The 20,676-nt window shown below is 47.2% G+C and overlaps 1 protein-coding gene across 1 annotated transcript in view; it reads left to right on the top strand.

Annotated features, from left to right (window-relative positions):
- The first annotated feature begins 11,224 nt into the window (after window positions 1–11,224).
- Eif4e3 (eukaryotic translation initiation factor 4E family member 3) overlaps window positions 11,225–20,676 on the top strand; it is a 43,211-nt gene continuing 33,759 nt past the window's right edge. Inside the window, exon 1 of the mRNA XM_036181888.1 lies at window positions 11,225–11,410. Within this exon, the coding sequence (XP_036037781.1) occupies window positions 11,286–11,410 (125 nt within the window). The 5' untranslated portion in view covers window positions 11,225–11,285. The remainder of the gene's footprint in view (window positions 11,411–20,676) is intronic.

Genomic DNA, 20,676 nt, shown 5'->3' with positions numbered 1-20,676 from the left:
CAGCCAAATTGGGCAGAAAATACAAGGATTTCCCACATGCTTCTGACCCCTTCCCTCAATGCCTTGTCTCTCACCAGAGTGCATCTTTGAGATAACTGCTGTGGCAGCGTCACCACACCTCATTACCACACATCATCACCACACATTGTCACCACACATCATCACCTAAGCTTTGCTCCTGGTTTTAGCTTCAGTTATTTTTGGCAGATACATAATGACATGTGTCCACCATCGTGGTCACATAGAGAATAGTTTCACTGCCTTAAAACGTCCCCATATTCTACTTGTTTATCTCCTTCTTCCTTCCAGGAGCCCCCAGCCCACTGATCTTCAACTGTCCCCACAGTTTTCTTTTCCAGAGTGTCATGGGCTTGGGTTCACACAGTTGGTGGCCTTTTCAGATTGGTTTCTTTCAACAAATGAAGTGTGCCTAATGTTCCTCCCCATCTTTTAACGGTTTAATCACAGGCATACTTCTCTTTAATGGTCAGTATTATTCCATTATCCACTCGCCTGCTAAAGGCCACCTTGGTTTCATCTGACTTACGGCAGTCATGAGTAAACATTGGTCTGTGGCTCTATAACTCAGATAAAGAGCTGGGGTGCTATTGCTGGGTCTTCTGGGAAGGGGACTCCTTGCTCTGTAGGGTGCTGAGGGGCTCTTTCCAAGAGGTTGTGCCATTTGGCACTCGCAGCAATGAACGTTCGTCCCCACCGGTGGCTCCACATCTTCGCCAGCATTTGTTTGTGTCAGGTGTCAGGCCTGAGGTTTATCGTCATGCTGAGAAGTTAGTTTTGTTATCACTGTTTTGATTTGCAGTTTTCCAGTGACGTAGGATGTTGAGCATGCTCCCTATACCATTTGCTGCCTATATGTCTTCAGTGAGATATACAGATTTGTTTTGTTCTTTTTCTAGTTAGGTCATTCATTTTCATGTTGAGTTTAAAGTGTTCATTATGTATTCTGGAGCTGTTCTATTTTTATTATAATATATTATTGTCCTAAGTTCCTGCACAAGGGACTTTTTTTTTTTAAACCTGAGCATAGCTGGAAAAAAAAACCCACCTACAAATATTTTTTCCTTTTTTGTGGAAGAGATGGAGAAATATTTTTTTTCCTGGAAAAGATTGTTTTTCTAGGTTCCTTTGATCCAGAAAGCTCTTCAAGCTGTCTCTTGTAAAGAGCTTGCACTCCGTGTTCCTCAGCTGTTGATGAGGAGTGGAAACTGCCCTCAGCTCAGCATCCCTCCCTTCTGTGGTTCCACTAGGGATCCAGGGCTGACATCAAACCTGTTAGCAAGTCACCTTCACTTCCAGGTAGCTATTCTGGCCTGCATCGTTCTGTCCAAAGTAGTTGTTGCCCCTGAGGAAAGGCTGGCCCTGCGGTGGGTAGGGGGCTCTACATTAACTGTCTGGCTCCCGCTCTCCCAGCTTCACAGTGATGGGTTTATATTACAGGACTCATTTTCATTTTATGTCTTTTTATTTACACACCAATTCTTTTGGAAGTAATTTTAATTCTCTGTTTTATGAGAGAGGGGCTTGGTGTCTGTGCATTCCAATATAAAAGAAAGAAAATGATTGTTTTTAATGCAGATTTGAAGGAAATATAATGGATTTGAGCTACAACAATTTCTCCTCATTTAGAACAGATGAACACCTAGTTAGATGAACAATGTCATTCCTCCTATAATCGGAATATATCCTGTTTCCATGACAACCTGTACTTACCAGATTGCCTGGTAAAGGAAGTATTTTGATTCTGTCTTTGATAAGGGACTTGACCACTCTCTTCTTCATTGTGATAGTTTCATCCTATTTGGGGCTCCCCCTCCCCCCTTTAACATGGGCTGCTTTTGAGAGTACGGCCTCGAGCCCATTTTAGAGGTAGATTTCCTTCAGGAGGAAAGGAGAGGCCTCCCCAGCCTAGTGCTGATGAACACAGGAAATGAGAACACTGCCACCATTCAGGTCATAGTCATTTTCGGGGACCTCCCTGTTAAGTTAAATCAACAGCCGCAATGCCCCAACTTGGGAGGAGGCTGTTTGGCCTGTGGAGGAGTGGCTGTACTGTTCCTTTACAGCTCGACTCTCTCAATGGGAAGCGCGCTCTCCACTACTAATTTATATCTTGTCTTTAGGGATGGTCTGTGTCTTCTTACAGCTAAATTCTGTTCTTGCAAAGAGAGTGCTATTAATGATTTTCTCTCAAAATGAAAAATAGGGAATTATTTGCATCATTAACTATGCTTTTTCAAAATTTGAGAAATAACGGCCCTACATTTTATCGACAAGATCATGTTTAATGTGACATAAAATATTTAAGTCCAATATGGTAAGAAAACATGACCCTTGGGCATTTTAGGAATGATAGGGAATTAAACAAAAATGCGGGAGTGTTCAGTCTAGTTCTGAGGGGTCTACTGGGTTTGTGAGAACAAAGTGACTATTTGGTATCCCCAAATCATTGCCAATCATAGCCATTATTTATAGCCTGAAACACTCAATACAAAGTCACCAGAGGGCCACGAGGTATTTCATTGTCTATCAGGCCTGATATTTTGTAATAGACGTCCAGTGTTAATAGGTACACAGTGATAGTCTCTGAGAATGAGTTACTGACTAAGAAACTTTTAAAGCAATGGTACAGCACACACGTAATAGTATGTGTATGCTGTATAACAAATGAAAATAAAAACAAGTGAGACATTACCAGGCCTCTGTGTTTATCATCCCTGCAGATCTATATCCCAGGTCAGGAGACTTAGTAACTATAGAGGTTCCCGCAGCTGAAGTCTTTGTCTGCCATCTTCATGGCTCCTAATTAGCACTCAGTGTGGAAGTTACAGTCCTGAAAACATTACATAATTCTATTATTTTTTTAAAAATGTGGCTTCATTTTAAATTCTGCTTTCTTTTTCTTTACTTATTGACTGCCCATCAGTTGATGATGAATTCTCAAACTTTAGTGTACTCAACTCTTCAGAAGTAAATTGTTGTTGTTTGTTTTTTACTCTTTTGGGAGGAGGATGCCATCCAGCTCCCAAATAAATCACACCGAGGCTTATTCTTAACTTTAATGCCCAGCCTTAGCTTGGCTTATTTCTAGCCAGCTTTTCTTAACTTATATCATCCTGTCTACCTTTTGCCTCTGGGCTTTTTCCGTTCTCTTACTTCTGTGAATCTTACTCTTATTCTGTGGCTTGCTGTGTAGCTGAGTGGCTGGCCCCTGGAGTCCTCCTCCTTCTCTGGCTACTTCTCTTTTTTCCTCCCAGATTTCTCCTTCTATATATTCTCTCTGCCTGCCAGCTCTGCTTAGCCTTTCTCCAGCCTTGCCATTGACCATTCAGCTCTTTATTAGACCATCAGGTGTTTTAGACAGGCACAGTAACACAGGTTCACAGAGTTAAACAAATGCAACATAGACAAATGTAACACACCCTAAAATAATATTCTACAACAGTAAATGACTGGTCTGGAGAGATGGCTCAGTCCATTAAGTGCTTGCCCACATAAGCACAAATTCTGAATCCTCAGCATCTACATGAACATCTTGATACGGAGGTGTGCTCTCACCTCTGAAGAGGCAGAGGCAGAGGGTGCCTGGATCTCACTGACCTCCCAACATAGCTGAATCAGTGAGACCAGCTCCAGTGAGAGAACCTGCCTCAAAAAGGTAGACTGGACTGAGGACTGTACATGTGGATCTGTGGTCTATTCTTATACATGTACATTAACATAGACACACTCACATAATACACACATGCCACACCACCACACCAAGGGAAAAAAGAAGACATGATTTAACAGAATACTTCGAGCAGTGCTTTGATGAAGGCATCTTCCTCCTGCAGGGGTTACTCCAGACATTTGTCAAGTAGCCACACCATAAATAGTACTTTATAGGCTTTTTGTTTTGTTTTGTTTTGTTTTTGAGGTCTTCCGAGGCAAGCTCTCACCTCAAGGGCTTCTGCTAAATGACCTACAGGTCTACTTCTAACTGGCCAGCCACTCCAGTTCATCAGGTTTTCCAGGGCAGGATACTAGGACATGCCATTCAGTGCTCACACTAGGTCTGTCCTAGGCAAATAAGGTTGTTTATGCTATGCAGCCTTTTCCAACTCCCCCAGCAGGGCAAAGGAGAACACTTCTATGGCATCCACCAACACTATGGATGACTGGCTCTAGCCAGAACTGCCTATGAGCACAGAGACAGAGCACCATGCAGTCACAGCACAGGTCCCTTCCTTACTTGGAGTTCCTAAGGCTAGGCACATGACTGTAGCTGGAGAGCTTCTCTCCAGGTGCCACCAAGCCCTGCCAGTCTGACAGCTCACTTATAAAATAAACACACAGACGCTTATATTATTTAAACTTCTTGGCCATTAGCTCATGCCTACCACTGTCTAGCTCTTACTCTTATATTCAGCCCATTTCTATTAGTCTATACTTTGTCATGTGGCTCATGGCTTCCCGGTACCTTACATCTCCCTGTCATGGCAGCGGCTGGTCTCCCCCCTCAGCCTTCCACTTCCCCGAATTCTCTTCTCTCTTGTCCCGCCTATACTTCCTGCCTGGCTACTGGCCAATCAGTGTTTTATTTACTAACCAATCAGAGGAACACATTTGGCATACAGAACATCCCACAGCACATGACCATTATTTCTACAGCAACAACCAAAACAGTTAATTCCCAGCATCCCTGTTCCTAAAGTAAGTGTTCCTAAGTTGGGTACTTTGTGTCCCTGCTTGGCAGGGCTCTGCATCTCTCTGTATCTCAGACAGTGGAACTTTCCCTGACTGTCAGAGGGCAGTTAGATTGTAAATGGCAGAAAGGAAGAGTCGCTGGTAGTATGGAGGAGATGTAAGCACCACATTGTGGGAACCAAGTGTAGAGTGGGCAAACAGGATCAGTAGATCTGATTCTCCCATGAGCCAGGCAAATGCTGAGAACTGGGATGCAGGAGTGGTAAGGGGCCAGGCCTGTCCCCATGAGTTCATGTTAAGGCTAAGCTTAGATACACCAAGGGAATAGGGGCGGGCTTCCTTGGATTGCGGGTATTTTTCAAATATATTCAATATGTATTTATATATTTCCAAGAATATGTAAATAAAGGTATGTGTATGCACCTCTATTTATATACACACATGAGTATGTATCCACATACATTTAGAAATAGACTTCCAACTGTGTTTGAAAAGGTGGAAGGAGGTGTGGAGGATTCAGATGCTAGACTGGAGAATTCAGACCTCAGCCTGTGAGAGGCAGCCATTTGGGGCTTTGAACAAAGAAGGAATAAAACAAAGCACATTGTAGGAGGTGAACATGCTGTTGTCCATGGACAGGAGGAGGAGTGGGCAGGGAGAGCAAGACAGTCCTCAATCAACATGCTTCGTGTACCTTTTTCTGTTCCTTTCCAAATCTTGGAGGTGTGCCAGCAGGTGGCAGACCTGCGCAATGTGCTGAGACAGAGACAGGAAGAGGCGGGTCCCAACCTTCCCATCTGGTAAATGCACTGTAGATTCAGTGACATGAGCTCTCAAATAACCAGGGGGAGGGGCACTTTACATTCAAGTGGAGGCTTGAGGCAAGAGACAGGGCAGAAGAGCAGAGGGACTGCTGGGTCAATAGAGGGACAGATGCACAGGTGCCGTGCAGCCCTAGAGAAGTTCTGAGGACTGGAAAGAGAACAACTCTGTCATGGAATCAATGTTTGGAGGCTTGGACCTAGGCTGCTGTATCAGCTGTTGAGAAGACATGGGTTGGAGGTCGGAAGACTGATGAAGTGGGTGTAGTAACTGCCCATGATGCCCTGTGCTGAAACTCAGGAAATGAGGAGCAGGAGTGGGTGGCATTCTTGAGAAAGAAGGAAGACCAACTCAGAAGGTGTGGAGAAGACAGGACATGGCCCACAGCTGACACACGGTTATGGAGTAAAGAATGCCCTGGCTTCATTGCCACATTTTTCCAGGCTCAGCAATCAAAAGACTGCACACTTCAAGTCCAGTGCTATTTCCTACACCCCACATTTCATTTGCAGCTCAGAACCAGACTCTCAGGGGCCGTTAGACCCTGTAACATTGTCTGAGCTTTTACTGTGTGCAGCTTATAAAAGAGGGCACTCATGCTAAAGGGAACTCATGTTACCATCTCTTTTTCTTGGGTGAGAAATATGGGGCCCAGCAAGTTTAATGTCCATGGTTTGCAGTTAAAGCCTAGTTCAAACCCAGGCAAAGCAACTGCTGTTAAAAGTACACTGTGGTCTCCCCTCACCCCATTAGAGTCTGAGAATAGTTTCATGGCCCTCATCCCCATCCCTCATAGCCATGGTTTTAGGACCAAGCAACTGTAGCTTTATTGGAGGCTCTATCCAGGTCTATGCCCCAAGCTTGTGTCTTTTTTTACCTTGTGTCTAGGGAATCTGGGGTCCGCCACCTAGTGGCCACAGGTGTCCTTTTTCTTTGGAATTCCTAGGTGGAAGACAGGTAGACCTGGGTTTTTATAACAACACAAGCTGTAAATGGGAACCTTTTAAACCTCAGAGGAGCCTGACAATGTAAACAGCATATTGCTAATGAGGGTCTGCACCTATCCAACTAACACTTAACATGTGACTACAAATCTCACCATATATTTGCACACACCCTTGTCACTACGACACAGGTTTCTCTTGTTTATATTGTTCACTAGTGATCTCAAGAGCCTAGGATGGTGGCATTTGCATAGCAGATATGCAAGAATTCATTGGATGGAAAATTGGCAGCATCTTTATGACTGCCCTTGCGATTTGCACATTTGCTCGGTTAATGATGGCTTGCGGGATCAATGGCTTGGGATGTCCATTGCTCACAGGTGGAATCTTGGCACGTGTAACTCGGACTGCCAGGATCTACTCTGTGCTGAGTTTTGCATGTAGCAGTCCCATTATGTAGACACACGGTAGATCTGTCTCCTCTCAAAGAAACCACTAGAGACATTTACACTCACGTTCTGACTTTGGAGTAGAAGGTTTACCTTCCTGTTCTGTGACAGAGTGTGTCAATGAAGGGGATGTCAATAGACTTGCAGTCTCTCCATGCACCCTTCATGGTTTAAAGGATGGGACTGAGTTAGCATCCTTGCCTTTCCTTCCCTTCCAACTCCAACATTCTACTGTTTCTGTGCCTCCCAGGGAGCCGGATATGAGTGGAAGAGAGAGGACCACTTGTTACTAGGCAACCAGCACTTGCCTCACCCATGTTGCCATGGTGATGATGAAAGTTGGGCTGATGGGATTACCAGCTCCTGCTAATTGCACATGAGCACTCAAGGTCTCTGTCTTTTTCTTGCTTGCTCACTGGCTTCGACCCTCTTGTTCTTCTAGGAACCTTAGAGCATCTCTCTCATCTGTAGTCCTCCTGGGGCATCCCTGGTACACTAATGAAAAGCGACGGGAAATGGAGCCTGGCTGTGCCTCTGAGTAGCTGTGTGACCTTGGGCAAGTTACCCAGCTTCTCTGGGCCTCCATTTCCTCATTTGGAAATGAAGGGGTTGGAATGCTGATCCCTACGGAAGATTCTTCCTAGTTCTCAAATCCTTTGATGCCTAGGGAGCATGTCAGGGGAACAGACCACACTGTTACCAGGCAACCAGCAGGCACCCTGCCCAAGTTGCCTTGGTGACTGGATACTGGAGGGGAGGGGAGTCACTGCTGCAGCTAATTGCTTAATTATTTATGAGTGCCTCAAGTCCTTTCTGTTGTTTTTGTTGCTAGGGGCTGTGGGGTCACCTTCTCCTCCCTCCTGCCACCCCAAGGCATCTGCATTGTGCATTATGCAATGAGAGAGCACCTTGGCCTGGACCTCCAGCGACCACCTCCTAGTTCCACCTTGTAATGTCCTAGAGCAGAGGCCTCAGGTAAGTCAGCTCGCCTCTCCAGGCCTTGAGTTGCCCCTTTCCTATAGCCATGTACTTGTTTAGGGGAACACTAAGTGCCCCGTCTACCCAGAGGTTCTGGCTCCTGCCATCTACTTGTGAAGCGAGGAATACAAGTGGAATGCTCCTAATTTGTTTTCAGCGAAGTATAATTTTGAAGCATAATGAGAATCAACATGTGCTCGGTGGGAAGGGGACGGAAGTGCTTGTCCTCGCCTCTCCTTGCCTTAGTCATGTTGCCTGAATTCTTCATTAACCCAAGGCCGCTGATACTTTACTCATTAGTGTCACCAACTTCCCAACCAGATTTCAGGCATTCACAGCATAAGATGCAGTTAGGCCATTAAAATATAAGTAGAAATAAACATTAAAATAGAGGCGCTCCTTCACTGACTAATAGCCGTGTTAAGATCTTGAGACCAATGTAATTTTGAGCACCTCAGAAGCTAAAGCAACACAGTGATATATAATGCAGAAAAACTTTCAGGCTTCTTCGGATCCTAAATCCTAGAAGGAATTTATTATGTGGCTTTCTATTTTATAGGAACTGCAGATAGAAATTTAAAACTAGACCTTTCTGGCTGAGTGATGCTCCCAGAGTGTGAGGAAGGACCAAACCGCGACAGTTTGGCTGGTTGCGATCGTTAGAAAGCAGCCGTCCCTTCCACTGCTGCCTTAGAAATTCGGGCAGATAAATGTCAGTAAGTCTGAGTCCTCAGAGTCGGGAGCCCTTTATAACTCACATACATGGATATGTGCTTATCTTGTACAACTTGGATCAGCTTTTTAAATGCAGGCAGCTGTTCTCATCCCCCAAACATCCTGAAGTAAGCCTGTACAGATGAGGATGTAATTATGGAGATGCCCGTGGTGGACTTCCTTATAAAAGAAAATGGCTAGAAAGTACATACTGTTGGGGGCTATGTCTTTACAGTGAGTCCTGTTGACATCCTTGGGGGGGAAGTAGATCTGTTTTGATATGGAAAAATGTTCAGAGACATCATGTTAAAAAAGAAAGGAAGTGCAGTGTTGATATTAAATGCATCTGTTTCTTCTATAAAAAGATTGGGAGATACAGTTTATAAATTGAGATGTATGTTTGTATGCACATGTGTATTTTTTTTTTTTTAACAAGCTGTTAGCAGCAGTTTCTTCTAGGAGGCCGACTGATCATCTTGGGAGGGAGAGACCTCTCCTCTATGACTTACTTTTACTCTCTGGGCCTTTATTTTTTCACTCAAATGGGCAGGAGAGCCTGGCAGTGGAAAAACCTGAATTCTAGAGTCTCAACACACCTGTTCAAATCCCAGCTTTGCCATGTGCTAGTCATGTGACTTTGGGGCTAACCTACCTACTCTGTCCTATATCTGTAAGATAGGTGGAGGTAGTGCCTTCTGTATTTGTTTTTGCTCTTTTTGAGGGGACCTGCCACTCAGCTCCCAAATAAATCATACACGGAGGCTTATTCTTAATTACGAATGCCTGACCTTAGGTTGGCTTAGTTTCTAGCCAGCTTTCCTTAACTTAAATTATCCCATCTATCTTTGTTTTGTTTTGTTTTTGAGACAGGGTTTCTCTGTGTAGCTTTGCGCCTTTTTCCTGGAACTCACTCTGTAGCCCAGGCTGGCCTCGAACTCACAGAGATCCACCTGCCTCTGCCTCCCGAGTGCTGGGATTAAAGGCATGCACCACCACCGCCCGGCTATCCTGTCTATCTTTTGCCTCTGAGCTTTTCCCATTCTCTTACTTCTGTAAATCTTACTCTTACTCCGTGGCTTGCTTTGAATGTTGCTGAGTAGCTGGCTCCTGATGTCCTCCTCCTTCTCTAGCTCCTTGATTTCTCCCTTCTCCCAGATTTCTCCTATGTATTCTCTCTGCCTGCCAGCCCCGCCTATCCTTTCTCCTGCCCTGCTATTGACCATTCAGTTCTTTATTAGACCATCAGGTGTTTTAGACAGGCACAGTAACACAGCTTCACAGAGTTAAACAAATGCAACATAAACAAAAGTAACCCACCTTAAAATACAACCTTCCGTATCACATTATTTAAGGGGTGCACAAGCTCCTGGGGCAGAGCTCTCAGAAAGGCTCTATGTGCTTTTTTGAAAGGTTAAAGGAAGATTGAACAACAAATGCATCTGATCAGGTGGATCCTAGTACCTCAGTGATGGGAGACTCAATCGAATAGTCACATTTCCAGAATCTTGTGCTATATGGAAGTTACATTTCAAGAAGGGATCACAAAGCACACATATTGTTGTCATTTTATCTTACCTTGGCTAGTTTGTGGGGAAGACAGCAGTCCTGGGTTCAGGACAACCTGCCATGAACCTATAAAGCCCTTATCCCTCTGTGTTCTTCTCCAGCTCTTCTCCCTCAAGCAGAAAGCAAAATAAATGCTGTCAGGTAGAAAAATGAGCCAAGTGACCAACTCCATGTTCCCAGCTGTTGGTGGCCAGAAAGGTACTATCTCGAAATTTGGGTTAAAGAGGGTGTCCAGGGCTCCCAGCGTGCCTCCAGGCCTTTGCCTTTCTCATGGAGAGAGTAACAGAGGCTTAGGAGGAACCTTGCTAGAGGGTTCCTCTTGTTATGAACTGAGGAGTCTCATGGCTACAGTGACTTCCTGGATTTTCACACGTGTAGGCTGTGTGTACAGAATTGCAGCTTCCTCTCCCCTCCTCCACCATGCTTGAAGGCAGACCTGGAAGAGAACTTTGGCCGACTCTGAGGAGTCTCTTGGAAGCTGGGCATTCTGTGGGCACATCCAGAGAGGGAAGGAAGATAGCCCTGGTCCCTTAAATACACTGAGGTAGGCAACTTTGTTCTCACCACTAGGCAGACAAAGCTTCAATTCTCCATGGCCTCAGTGTTGCCAGATTCCATCTCTGTCTAATACCTTGTTTCTGCACTCTCAGACATTGGAGTCTTTTTATCTGTTCGGCCATTGGTCCTCTCTCCATCTATCTGCCACATCCAACTGTGCTTCCATCTGCCCTTCCATCCCTGCTTCCCTCCTCCAGCCATCTGCCAGCCTTCCCATCCATCCAGCTTTCATTTCAGATTGCTGGTATGTCGATCCATCTCTCCTTCCTCCCTCGCACTGTTGGACTCTGAGACTCCATCCACACTGATTCATTGGCCGGACCTTCCATCTGCCCTTGGCCCTAGCTGCAAGGCCAGCCGGGTGACTGACTGTTCTTCTGCCCTTCTCCCTCGGGTCCCCTGCTCCAGGGCGCAGGCCGGCCGGCCTTTGTTGGGCTGGGGCAGGGCCGAGGCCGGGCGGGGCGGGGCGCGGGGCGGGGCGGGGCCGGCGCCCGGAGACTACTAAGGCGCTCGGGTCCGCGCGTCCGCGGCCTGGCCGGCGGAGAACATGGCGCTGCCCCCGGCCGCCGCGCCCCCCGGGGCTGGCGAACCTCTCGGGCTGCCGCTGTCGGCGCTGCGGCCCGAGCCGAGCGGCGTCCCGCTGCACTCGCCCTGGACCTTCTGGCTGGACAGGTGAGGGCCGCGCCCCGCCGCTTTGTCTCGGCCGCGTCCTCGCCTCACGCGCGCCGCTGCCGGGGGGTCTCGCGCGGGCGCAGCCAGAGTTCCGCGCGTTCCCGGAACGCGTCCAGCCAGCCCGACCCGGAGTCGCGGCCGGCTGGGAGAGGCTGTCTCCAGCGTGTCCCCGGGGCGCTGAGCTTGCTGCGACCTTCGCAGCGACAGCAGTCGGAGAAGTCGGCCAGCGGCGGGGCAGCGTACGGGGCCGGGCTGGGACCTCGCTGCTGGCACCTGCGCCTGTGGCCCAGGCAGGAGGTCTGGAGTGAGCTGGGGCTTCTGTGATCGAGGACTGCTTTGTGGGGACAGCTCAGGTGCCCTCACCTCCGAGAGGCCTCAGTGGAATCCCTGTCTAAAATAGAAACTTTTCGCACCATCCCGGGTCTCCATCCTGCCTTGTTTTTCTTCACAATGCTCAAAGCCACCGCGTCCTCCAGTGTGAACTTATTTTCAGTTTGTTCCCAGGCCCTTCATTGCTTGCCCTGAGCGAGATTCACAGAGCACGGGCTGGCTTTGGATGTATGCAGAATCCTGCACCTAGATCTGTGCCTGAGTGGTAGTAGAACACCTAGTTTTGGTGCTTGTATAGATGCATGGATAGCCTGTTATCTTGATACCTGTTGCCTTAAGTTCTTTCCAAAAGTGCTTGGGGAGTTCTGATAAAAACTGTCTACCATGGTTTAAGAGTTAGGAGGAAATGTATGTGACAGTTTCCGGAGAGACTTAAGTCTTACGGGCTACACTGATTCTTTTTTTTTTTTTTCCAACTTAGCACCAAATGCCTGCAAGTTTCTTTTAAAACTAATACTCCTGTTTTAAGTGAAGACAGTTCTTTTCCTGGTGGATTAGCACCTACCTCTAAGAACTGACACCTAGAGCCAGTTTGCTTTCCTGGGACCCAGAGAAGCTGGGGGTGGGGGGATGGGGTGAGTCTCGTTTGCAAATCATTTTCACTTTTCATTCTGAGATTCCAGCATTTGACCGTCATAACAGGAGTGGCTTTGGGGTTTAGCGGTCATTAGCAAAGTGAAGTCACATCTTAGTTTTCAAAGGTGTCCTCTTACTGTGCAGCTGTTACCTGGAATCTGTTTTATTACCCTCCGGCCTGTGGTCCAAACTGCAGACCTGTTGACCAGTAGAAACAGGATGGAGAGAACTCCACTTTCAGCGGATTTAGTCTACTTAGAATGGCACATTTTAGGACTATTCTAAGGTGTCGATGCTATGTGCCTAAATGTGCTTTACAAAAACATCTAATGTCTTTTGAACGTAAGAATTTGCAGGCGGTGGTGTAGCTTAGTGGTAGGGCAGGTGTGCATCATGAGCCAGGACCTGGGTTCGATTCCTAACCCTGGGGCAGAGAGAGAATAGCCTTAAGAATAGGTAGCTCTGATAAAAGCACAAAGTATGTCTTTCTTATATTGACTTGTACTTCTCTCCCCTCTACAAAGTCAATAAATGAAACGTGTTATTTCTGTAACATCTAAACCTTTCATAGAGACACTGCATTCATTTAGAAATTATAACTAGTTTCAACATTGTGCCTGATCTATCATCTCATAATTTTTATTGAACTTTATTTTACTTCTCTGAGAATCTGTGTATTTATAGAGGCTCTACCCACCCCCAGGCACACTCAGGGTTGTGAACATCTCAAGTTCTAGAAGTTAACGTGGAATCTTCCCCCCAGAGAAGCAACATTGCAGAGAGTGGTGAGGTTCTCGAGAGAGCTTTGCAGGAAGCCCAGCCTCCCCTCAGTCTAGAGATCCACAGCATCCAAAGGTCCCCTGCCACCTGGAGCTTCCTTTTGGCACCTACCTCTTAGGAAGTCCTGCCATCATCTTGCCCAGGCTCACCTAGCCGCACTCCACTGTTAGTGAGCACAGCATTGGCGTTTGTCATACTGAGCTGTTGTGAGCTATGGATGGAAAGTCCTGAGCAGGTTCCTGGCATGGAGTATCAGTTTAATAAGTGCCATGTGGTGGGGCAGAGGAGCTAGCTGGGTTGGCAAATAGCTGTGTACACAGGAGGACCTGCATTCCCCTGTCTTTTTCTAGGACCCAAGTCAAAAGCCAGGCACAGTGGTGCAGTACTGAGGAGGTGGAGACAGGTGGATCAGTGGCACCCACTGGCCAGCCAGTCTGTCTTTACTCGGCGAATGCCCCAGCCTAATGAGAGACGCTGTCTGGAAAAGACTAAGGCAGACAGCATTACTGAGGAAAGACACCTGAGGTTGACCCCTAGTCTCCATGTGCATGCACCACTGTATGCAGAGCAGCTGATGGGAGTTCAGTAATGGGAAACCAGCATCCTCCATGCATTTCCCTGGCAGGCAAGTTGGAGAACCCTTCAGACGTTGTCTGCATTTTAAGTAGTCAACTGTAAAAATCCTTACTTGGTTGAAAAAATCAGTGGGCTATGTGGCTAAGAATGTATGTATGTGGGTCAGGACACTGGACGAAGAGACTTCTTCCCCTTCACTGGGTATTTAAACTCTCTGTCCCCTCGGTTCTTGCCTTTACTCCCATTAGTGTCTCTCCATGTTTCCTGGTCATTGTGTGGTGACCTCCTTCCTTCTGTTTCTCACAGGACCCAGCCCTTGGGCCTGTCCTGCACAAGGCTGCCACCCAGGCATAAGGCAGGTTTGCAGCTCCCGCTGAAGCAGGAGATGACAGAACACCACCGGCAGATCCTGCAACCTGTCTCTACTCCCATGCACCATGCCGCCGCCTTTTCAGCTGTCCTCACAGCTGTCCCCTGATGTGTCCTAGCTTAGATGTGAGCAGTTAACAGTTAATACCGTCTCTGTCCTTCCAGTTTCTCAGCCCCCAAATTGTGGAGTCATCTGTCACCATACTTGCCCTGAATAATGGAGAGATTACACTCTTCAGCTCCCACTGAGCACCTCTTACTGCCCCACCCGCTCCTCCTGCCTCTGCCCTGCAGCCCATTGGCCTCCTTGTTCTTTCCCTAATGTCCCAAGCATGGGCCTGTAATAGAATGTTATCTTAAGGTGTGTTACTTTTGTTTATGTTGCATTTGTTTAACTCTGTAAAGCTGTGTTACTGTGCCTGTGTAACACACTGGATGGTCTAATAAAAAGCTGAACGGCCAATATTGAGGCAGGAGAAAGGATAGGTGGGGCTGGCAGGCAGAGAGTATAAATAGAAGGAAAAATCTTGGAAAAGGAAATTGAAAAGGAAGGAGCCAGAGAAGGAAGAGGACTCCAGGGGCCAGCCACCCAGCTACACAGCAAGCCACAGAATAAGAGTAAGATTTATAGAAGAGATGGGAAAAGCCCAGAGGCAAAAAAAAAAAAAAAAAAAATAGATGGGATAGTTTAAATTAAGTAGACCTGGCTAGAGGGCCCCCAAAATGAGCAAAAAACAAACAATATGGGCCTTTGCCTCTGCTGCTGCTGCTGCTGCTGTCTCTGTCATTGTCTGGACTGCCTTCCCAAGTCTGCTCTTTGAATCCTTCCAGTTTCAGCTCCTATGTCACCTTCCAAGTGAGACCTCTCCTGACCTCTGATGTAGAAGGACACACATGCCTCCACATGTGCACCCTGAGTCACTGATGCGTTACATTTTGTCTTTAGAATCTTCACCCTTGGCTGCTTGCTTTCTGGAATGTGAGCCTATGAGGGCAGAGCTCATTCTCAGCTTCTAGACCTGGCATGGTGTTCATAGTGGCGTTGAAGTCTTCCCATAGCAGCTGTACTGTCCTGTGGTGGCTTGTTGCACTTCTTCACATGTCTGTCTGTCACCCTTAGCTCTCTTCTCAGGTCTAGACACATACAGCCAAGAGCCAGGAGGTCCACAGTCTGGATGCTTTCCTGAGTACTCCAAGATGGAGCTGGTTTCTGCCCAGCATCTTCCTCTTCTGCTCACCGCTGTTGCTCCAGTCCCCTAGTCTACTACCAGCATTTCAAAGTTGTTGTTTCTGTCTGATCCTCGGATCTTCTTTTCTAAGTACCCTGCTCCATCCTTATCTATACTTCTGTAGTCTTAGTCACCTTTAGCAAACTTACCGAAGTCCAAGGCATCCCCTCCTCCCCATGAGCCCCTCTCTTTCTGCTGGCCCTGGTCATCTGCAGCTCTAGCAGCACACCGACTTGTTGAGGTATCTGCTGGTTCCCAGTCTCCTCCTTCCACTGCCCAGTCTGAGAGGTAACCCTGAGCATACACCTGATCTGGCCCTTCCAGCCTGTCTTACCATGCAGCAGAGTTGACTTCTCTCTCTCTCTCTCATTACCTGAAGCTGCTTCTGCAGAGGTGCGTGTGGTCCAGATGAAGCAGAGTTCTGGATCTCTACCAGAGAGGCTCTCAGTGGTGAGGTGTGTTGGGTGGTAGTTTAGATATCAGCCATAGTAGGTTGTGTTTCATTTTGTTTCTCAAGGTAAGATCTTACCCTGTAGCCCAGGCTAGCCTTGAACTCTTGTCCTCCTGCCTAACCCTCTAGAGTGCTGGTATTTCAGATGAGTACCACCACATCTGGCTTTAGACATGAGCCATATTTGCAGGGGAAAACAAATTACTTGTTTTTGTTTTGTTTTTAAGGAAAACCTTACACTTACAGGTTATGGTACCAATTTATGTTTTTCTGTTCTAAGCTCAAAACTCCCCTTTTGACTTGGCCATTACCTTCTCCAGTTCCAAAGTACTTCCATTTGTTCCCCCCGCCTCCCAGGAACAGCAGATTTCTGATGCTTGTCTTGGTAGGGACTTCACTGCTGTGAACTTTGTCTCAGGAGCTCCTGCTGTTTGTGAAGCAGGATGACTCCTGGTCTGCCTAGAGGGCCCGGCTACCACAGTGCTCCTCAGTCTTGGTGCTTACAGCTTCTGTGATTCTACAGCATTTCTTTTCTAGGCAAGCGTTCTACTATGGTCAGTTTGTCTTTTGTCTCTTACTCTTGATGGTGAGATGCTAATGTCTTCAGGTCTTCGACCAAAGGGAGTGCCTGGTACATAGCAGGTGCTTCATATTTGTGGGCTTATGTTGTTGTTGTTGTTACTGCTACTCTTATTAAGTTGTTATTATTATTACTTAATACATGTATGTCTATAGAGTGCATGCATGTCTGGTGCCCACAGGGACCAAAAGAGGTTATCAAATCCTCTAGTACTGGAGTTAAAGACAGTTGTAAGCTGTGATGTGGTTGCTGGGACTTGAACCCAGATCCTCTGGGAGAGCAGCCAGTACACTTAACTGCTGAGCCATGTCTTCAGCCCTGAACTTCTGTTCTGACAGTGGACCATCTACCACCAACTCCACCAAATGTGTGTCTGAGGTGTAGTTCGTTCTCATTCTCTCTCTCTCTCTCTCTCTCTCACACACACACACACACACACACACACACACACACACACACACACCCATAATCCCCAGCATGTATGTGCTGTTAAAATGTTGGTTTCTACCCTGCCCAGGACCACTCAGTAAGCCCTCTGGGTATAGAAAATAATGCACCTGTCGCAGATACCCCTTGTTTCTGAGCTGGAATGTCACCTGTATATGCCTGACTTACAGAAGTGAGTCGCTGATGGGTGAGAGTGAAGCCATGGCCACAGTGTGTCCTTCCCTCCTAGTGGGCCACCTCACATGCCATGTGCTTCAGGGGCATGAGTGAGATCCACAAGTATGAAGTCCTAAGGGACCTGCCTTATCATGTGTGATGCATCCTGATGCCTGCTCGTGGTGTGGTCCATAACCCCAAATTTGACACCCGGAGGTGGGGCCAGGCTTGCAAAAGGAGACCCCCACACACAGTCTCTCTTCACTGAGTGGCTTGCATGGATGAAGTTAGCAGAGGACACAGGAAGAGAGAGACAGGCATTGACACGTCTCCTCTCCCACTCTTGCCCCTACGGCTCCACAGACTCTCTGAGTGGCTGAGGGTTTTATTTTTGTAGACGGTTTCAGTATTGATCTGTCTGGCGGTCAGTGCCCTTCCCCAGGGGATGCATGACCTCTCCACATGTGGACAAGTGGATACTTCTTACAGAATGGCCCAGAGCCTTAAATATCAGCATCCTCATTTTGAAAAGTTACTGGCTGGTAGTGACTGTTTTAAAAAAGCTATCTTCCTCCCGCTTTTCGTACTATAGATGCTACTGACTTGTTCTTACACCCGAGGCAGCAGGCAAGAATAGCCATGCTGCATGATGTCGTCTCTGGAGTCAGTGGGTCTCAGCAGGGTCTGTGAACTTGTGTTGTCCTCTCCACCTAACTTCTGACTCCAGAGGGTTAATCGTGAGTCAAGATGAAATGAGCCCCTCGGCTACTGTAAAACAGGAGTGACAACATTTGGAGGTGGGGGAAATGAAAGCCAGATAAAGCTGAAGAAAGAACGCTTGGGTTATGCGGGCAGCTTCAGCATATGCATTGCTGCCAACAAGAAGCTCAGCCCCCTTTTATATCTGACTCTCCAACAGGAAACTGGTGTAGCCGCAAGCCACAGATCTATCTAAAAGTGATTAAAATGAATTCATCTTTAATGGAGTGAGTGATGTACGAGGGCCATACTTAATCACGGTCCTGGGCCTGTGCGTGTTTTCCCTCTGACAGCTGAGCCCCATGTTGATGTAAATTGCTCGGGAAGAGCAATGTCGACAGACACATCCCTGGCTTTGAAGCTTTTCCCTTCAGATTTGTTCTCCGGGCTAAAATGAAATCATCTCCTGTAGGATGTAGAATATTGTCATCATTCATGTTTTTCACAAAGTGTATGTGCACTGGGCATATAATTGGAGACATTGTACTATATAAAGCTGTAAGTTGTCTTTCCCCCTCTTAGCCAGTTAATATGCCATACATAGTCCTCCTGTGTGTTAGACAGTGGCCCAAGTGCTGTATAAAGTCAAGTACAAAGTCCTCATGACATTGCAGTCGATGTCTCAGTAACATCTTACAGATGAAAACGTTGAGGTCCAGAGAAGTGCCCTGCCTCAGGTCACATAGCAGCGCAGGAGAGAAGTGGGGTTGGGATAGAGCACTGGGTGACCACCTGGTGATTGTGAGCCCCCAACCACTGCTTTCCTGGGAATAGGACTTCATTCTCCCATGCATCATATCATGCAGTGGCATGGATTTAGAGGTAATCTCTTAATTTCAGCCATTTAACTTCAAAGATGGGGAAACTAAGGGCTGCTTTCATGGAAGATGGTTAAGCCAAGGATCCCCTGCATTAAAGTTTGCAAAGGGAGCTGGGGAGGTAATTCATTGGGTTAAACAATTGCTGTGCAAACATGAGGCCCTGAGTTTGAATCTCCAGGACTCACTTCACGCCAGCCATAAGAGCATGCCTCTGTGATCCCAGCAACTCCCACAGGGAGATGGGCAACAGGCAGAGACAGGAGAATCTCCAGGCACTTCCAGGCCAGCTAGCCTCAGAGTGGAAGGCAAAGACCAACACGTAACCATCTCATATATGAGTTCATACTCATCTCGTGCCTCTCTCTCTCTCCCCTCCCCCGCCACCTGAGAGAGAGAGAGAGAGAGAGAGAGAGAGAGAGAGAGGGAGAGAGAGAGAGAGAGAGAGAGGAGAGGGAGAGGGAGAGAGGGAGAGGAGAGGGAGAGGAGAGGGAGAGGGAGAGGGAGAGGAGAGGAGAGGGAGAGAGGAGAGGGAGAGGGAGAGGGAGAGAGAGAGAGAGAGAGAGAGAGAGAGAGAGAGAGAGAGAGAGAGAACACTAATGAACTAAGGGGGATTTTTACTGTAGAGAATATAGAGAACCCTATCTGGAACCCCACATCTAAGCCCCCAGACAGGACCATCCTTCATAGTCATTGATCCTGTTGCCTTGGTGATATCTTTGGGTGGTGACGAGAGCTCTATAAGATCAGTGGATTTTTATATTTTGCTCATGATGCTGCTACTCACTGAACTTTACCATACAAGGTGTTTGCATTTCTTGTGATGATTTATTCAGATGATGCAGGACCAGTGTGACAAGAAGTAGTATTGGGAACCCCAGGGACTTAGCATGTCTGGGACCTAGACTGTGTCTGCCTCTAACAAGCTCCCAGGTGCTGCTGCTTGTGGACTGATCACCCCTCAGGTCACCAAGATTCAGGGAGAGCGTGGGAAACCCTGACAGCACTTCTGCTTTGTGAGAAGCCTCACTGAGTGTCTAGATGGCTGGGGTGCCATGGCCATGGGAAAATTGTTTCGGTAGGAACTGCCTCCAAACCCCATGTGCAGTGGCCATATCTTTACAGGTGCATCTTCATGGAGAGTTTTCATCTGGAATGTCCAAGTTGAGGATTGCATGTGTGGCGGTTGGGTTCCTTCAAGAGTCACCACTGACTCAGGATGTCAGCCAGCTGTGGCTCAAGTCTCAGCTCTGCCACTGCCAGTGGTGTGTCGTTAGTGAGTTCCTGTACCAGCCCAGCCTTAGTGATCTTATCTGCAAAGTGGAGATGGAACATGACGTGCTCATGCAGAAGACATGTAGTCTCTTCAGCTAATGGCACATGGTATCTCAGAAAGAAACAAAGAGAGACAACATGATTTCAGACATTTGAGACATCAGTGAAGAGAGGTTTTTTTTGTTTTGTTTTGGGTTTTTGTTTTTGTTTTTTTCGAGGCAGGGTTTCTCTGTGTAGCTTTGGAGCCTATCCTGGAACTCGCTCTGTAGACCAGGCTGGCCTCGAACTCACAGCGATCCACCTGCCTCTGCCTCCCGAGTGCTGGGATTAAAGATGTGTGCCACCACTGCCCTGCAAGAGCATGTCCTTATGAAGAGTCTCAGGCATCTGTTTTAATGAGTAAATGTGGTTTGTAAATAGCGTATTAAATGGCACTTGGGAACCATTTAAGTAGACCAGTTGGTTCAGTGTTGCTGGATTCCCAGCACCCTCCTGACTCTCCAAATGAAAAAAGGTTTTCACCAGTTTTATAAAAGAGAATCTTAAGATCCCTTCTGTCTATCCCGCTAAGTCAGAGACACAGGAGCAATATGAAAAGGAAGCTGGGGATTAAGTAACATAAACAGCTCTCAGACATCTTCCCATTACTCATTGACTTGCAGGCCCTAGGTCCCTTCTGCCTTAACCCATGGTTTCTTAATTAACTTTAGTTCACAAGGAGACAGCCTCAAGCATGGCTGGGAGAATCTGCTGGCTGCCCTCTCTGCAGGTGGGCACCAGAGGCTCTCTGCTGTTCGTGTAGCCGCTTCCCTGTTTCTGGTTGGTGCCTCCATACTGTGTCCCGTTCTGACTGTATCTCT

Source organism: Onychomys torridus, chromosome 3 (assembly GCF_903995425.1).
Source record: "Onychomys torridus chromosome 3, mOncTor1.1, whole genome shotgun sequence".
Lineage (NCBI taxonomy): Eukaryota > Metazoa > Chordata > Mammalia > Rodentia > Cricetidae > Onychomys > Onychomys torridus.
The sequence above is the reverse complement of the archived record's forward strand: the minus strand, read 5'-3'. Positions and strand labels throughout refer to the sequence as shown.